The sequence below is a fragment of the Nannochloropsis gaditana genome (assembly GCF_000240725.1).
Source record: "Nannochloropsis gaditana CCMP526 unplaced genomic scaffold scaffold059, whole genome shotgun sequence".
Classification (NCBI taxonomy): Eukaryota; class Eustigmatophyceae; order Eustigmatales; family Monodopsidaceae; genus Microchloropsis; species Microchloropsis gaditana.
This window is the reverse complement of record NW_005803894.1, coordinates 56,907-59,393: the sequence shown is the minus strand read 5'-3', so window position 1 is coordinate 59,393 and position 2,487 is coordinate 56,907. Positions and strand designations below refer to the sequence as shown.

General features: G+C 52.5%; 1 protein-coding gene across 1 annotated transcript in view; it reads left to right on the top strand.

Moving 5' to 3' along the window:
- NGA_0318800 (ribulose- -bisphosphate carboxylase oxygenase small subunit n-methyltransferase i) overlaps positions 1–124 on the top strand; it is a gene marked incomplete at both ends in the record, with an annotated part of 1,226 nt that extends 1,102 nt beyond the window's left edge. The window contains 2 exons of the mRNA XM_005855999.1: positions 1–27; positions 96–124. The exon at positions 1–27 is cut by the window's left edge and continues 1,102 nt beyond it. Of these exons, the coding sequence (XP_005856061.1) occupies positions 1–27; positions 96–124 (56 nt within the window). The remainder of the gene's footprint in view (positions 28–95) is intronic.
- Between the last annotated feature and the right edge of the window lie 2,363 nt (positions 125–2,487).

Sequence of the window (2,487 nt, the reverse complement as noted above, 5' to 3'; positions counted from 1 at the left end):
AGGAGGAGAAGGAGGAGGAGGAGAAAGGTACCGTCGCATGCGGGGCTGTGCGTGTTGTGGTTGCCTTCCACGCTCGGTCCCACACTTTCTTGAAGTCACCTTTACAAAACGTTGCCACCCGTGACTCCGCCCTGATCTGTCCCCTCCATCTCTTCCCTTTCCTCCTCTCTACCCAAGGATAATTTCTTCTCTTGCACATACCTTAAAGGGGTTGTGCAGCCCACTTTTGGGCACCGCCTTCAACGCCTCCACGTAGGGACCGATCTCGTCCGCCTGAGTGTCGGGCAGTTGGAGGAAAGGCTTGCCATTCAAGGGATCAGGAATCGTGACGCTGGACTTGGGCAGCGTCCACCCACCCTTGACTGCGAGAAGAAGCAGGGGAGTGGAGGAGGGAGGGAAGGAGGGAGGGCGGGAAGGAGGGAGGGGAGGAGGGGGGGAGGTTTGCTTGAATCTTGTCACCTTCAGCGCACGCTTTCCACCCCTTCATTTTTCCGCAGTGTATCTATGCAAGCCTTGCCATTGAAGGGTTGGACGTCCTTTTTCAAAAGAGTCTTTCATACCATGCGTGCTGTCCTTTCCCTGACCCTTAAATAAAGAACAACAACTGCATCCTCGCCCGTCCTTTATTACTTACCCAAATTGTACACTTGATAGGGCTTCTCGCCCGACAAAGTCTCCGGATCAACGGTGGCAAAGCTCTCCAAGGTTTTGCAGCTGCTATTTCGCACCGGTGCACACGCCACAGGAAAAGTGAAGGAGGAGCAGGAGCCAAGAAGGGACTTGTGATTCCGACTTCGGTGCACTGATCGGTTGAAAGCACAGGACAGTGCGCGACCTCGAGCCGAAGAAAGCATGCTTGCTGTCAATGGATACGGACAGGAAGAGTCTTAATCGTGCGGATTGGGTGGGCATGGGAGGGAAAGACTTGGACGGGGCAATCAGACGAAAGAGCATTATTCCCGAGTGCAAGAAGCATGCGAGTTTGGTATCTTCCGCCCATGCAAACACGCTTCACAAACATGAAAGCATCGTCATCTATGCCTCGGCGTATCCCACCGAGGCGGAGTCGTGTTTTTCCCGGCGCGTCCATGTCTCAGGGCACGCGTCGAATGACATTGGCAAGAAGTCTTCTGGTTTCTCGCTTATTTGTGGTTGCGTCCGAAGTTTTGTCGTTTCGCTAAAAGGAGGAGGAAAAAAAATAAAATCGCGGTGGGATTGCCGCCAAACATATCAGAAGCCGGCAGGACGTGCCCGTGTCCTAAGACGCTATCCTGTGACCACCCTTCACACGATGCGGCGGCACGTGCAGTCTTTTCGGAAAGATGCACGCCCTTCATTTATGTCGCCTTGTTGTGTCCTTAACGAAAGAAATGCGATGACGCGTACGTAATGTGTTTCTTGTCGACAACCTCCCCCCGCCTTACGCCCCATTTTAATGTTTTCTCCCTGAAGGTTATTTCAAATGGAATGGCCAATTTTGACTTATAGATTCCGAGAATAAAGGACTGAGGTCGTGCTGCTCCTGTCTTTGCCTCATAAATAGCCCCTATTATTGCTATCTTGCGCGGGCATAAAAGCAGTCGTATCAATGTTGCCACGAATCGAGGAGTCTGAACTCTCAAATTCACCATTTCTGCACATCCTCCGGGTTTCACCCTTTACAAGCCTTTCACTGCTTTGTGGGATGCATACATGTGACATATCCGAATTGGTCTTCCCCCCTCTGCGTCTCATGCCCACATCTCCAGCTCCCTTCATTTTTGTCTCACTACTTTGACAGAATCAAGGCCTGAGTCCGGTCTATCACGACAACGACCAAGACTCCATGTCGATTGCTTCCAAGCATAAGCTTTTTCTTTCTCCTTTCTCTTCCGCAGACCCTGGGGCGTTGCCCCCTCCCCTGACGACGGCTCGGGGCGTGCCTTTCTACCCGATTTGGCAACTCATTCCCTGGTTGGCCCCTTTCTACACGTCCTACGAGAAAAACTTTGATGCGGCGCCCTCCTTTCTCTTTTTGTACAATCACATGTGGATTCCCCTGGTGGCAACGGGTGCGTATCTGGCATTTTGCCATTATGGCCCCCGAATGATGCATCCTCGAAAGGCTTTCCACCTCCAAACTGGCCTCTGCATTTGGAACCTCTTCCTTTCTCTGGTCAGCATGGCGGGTGCGATTCGTGTGGGTACCCATTTGCTTTACCTCCTCTCCCCTTGGGGTGGCTTCTCCTTCCGCGACACGATCTGCGCGCCCCCGGAGGCTACGTACGCCGACAACGCGACCGGCCTATGGTGCTTGGTCTTCACCGTGTCGAAGCTTCTAGAGCTTGTTGACACCGTCTTTGTGGTGCTGCGGAAGAAGAAGCTGATCTTTTTGCATTGGTACCACCATGCCACCGTCCTTCTCTGCTCGTGGTTTGGTCATGTGACGTTCACCCCTGCCTTGTATTTTATGGCGATCAACTACTCCATCCATGGCATTATGTACAT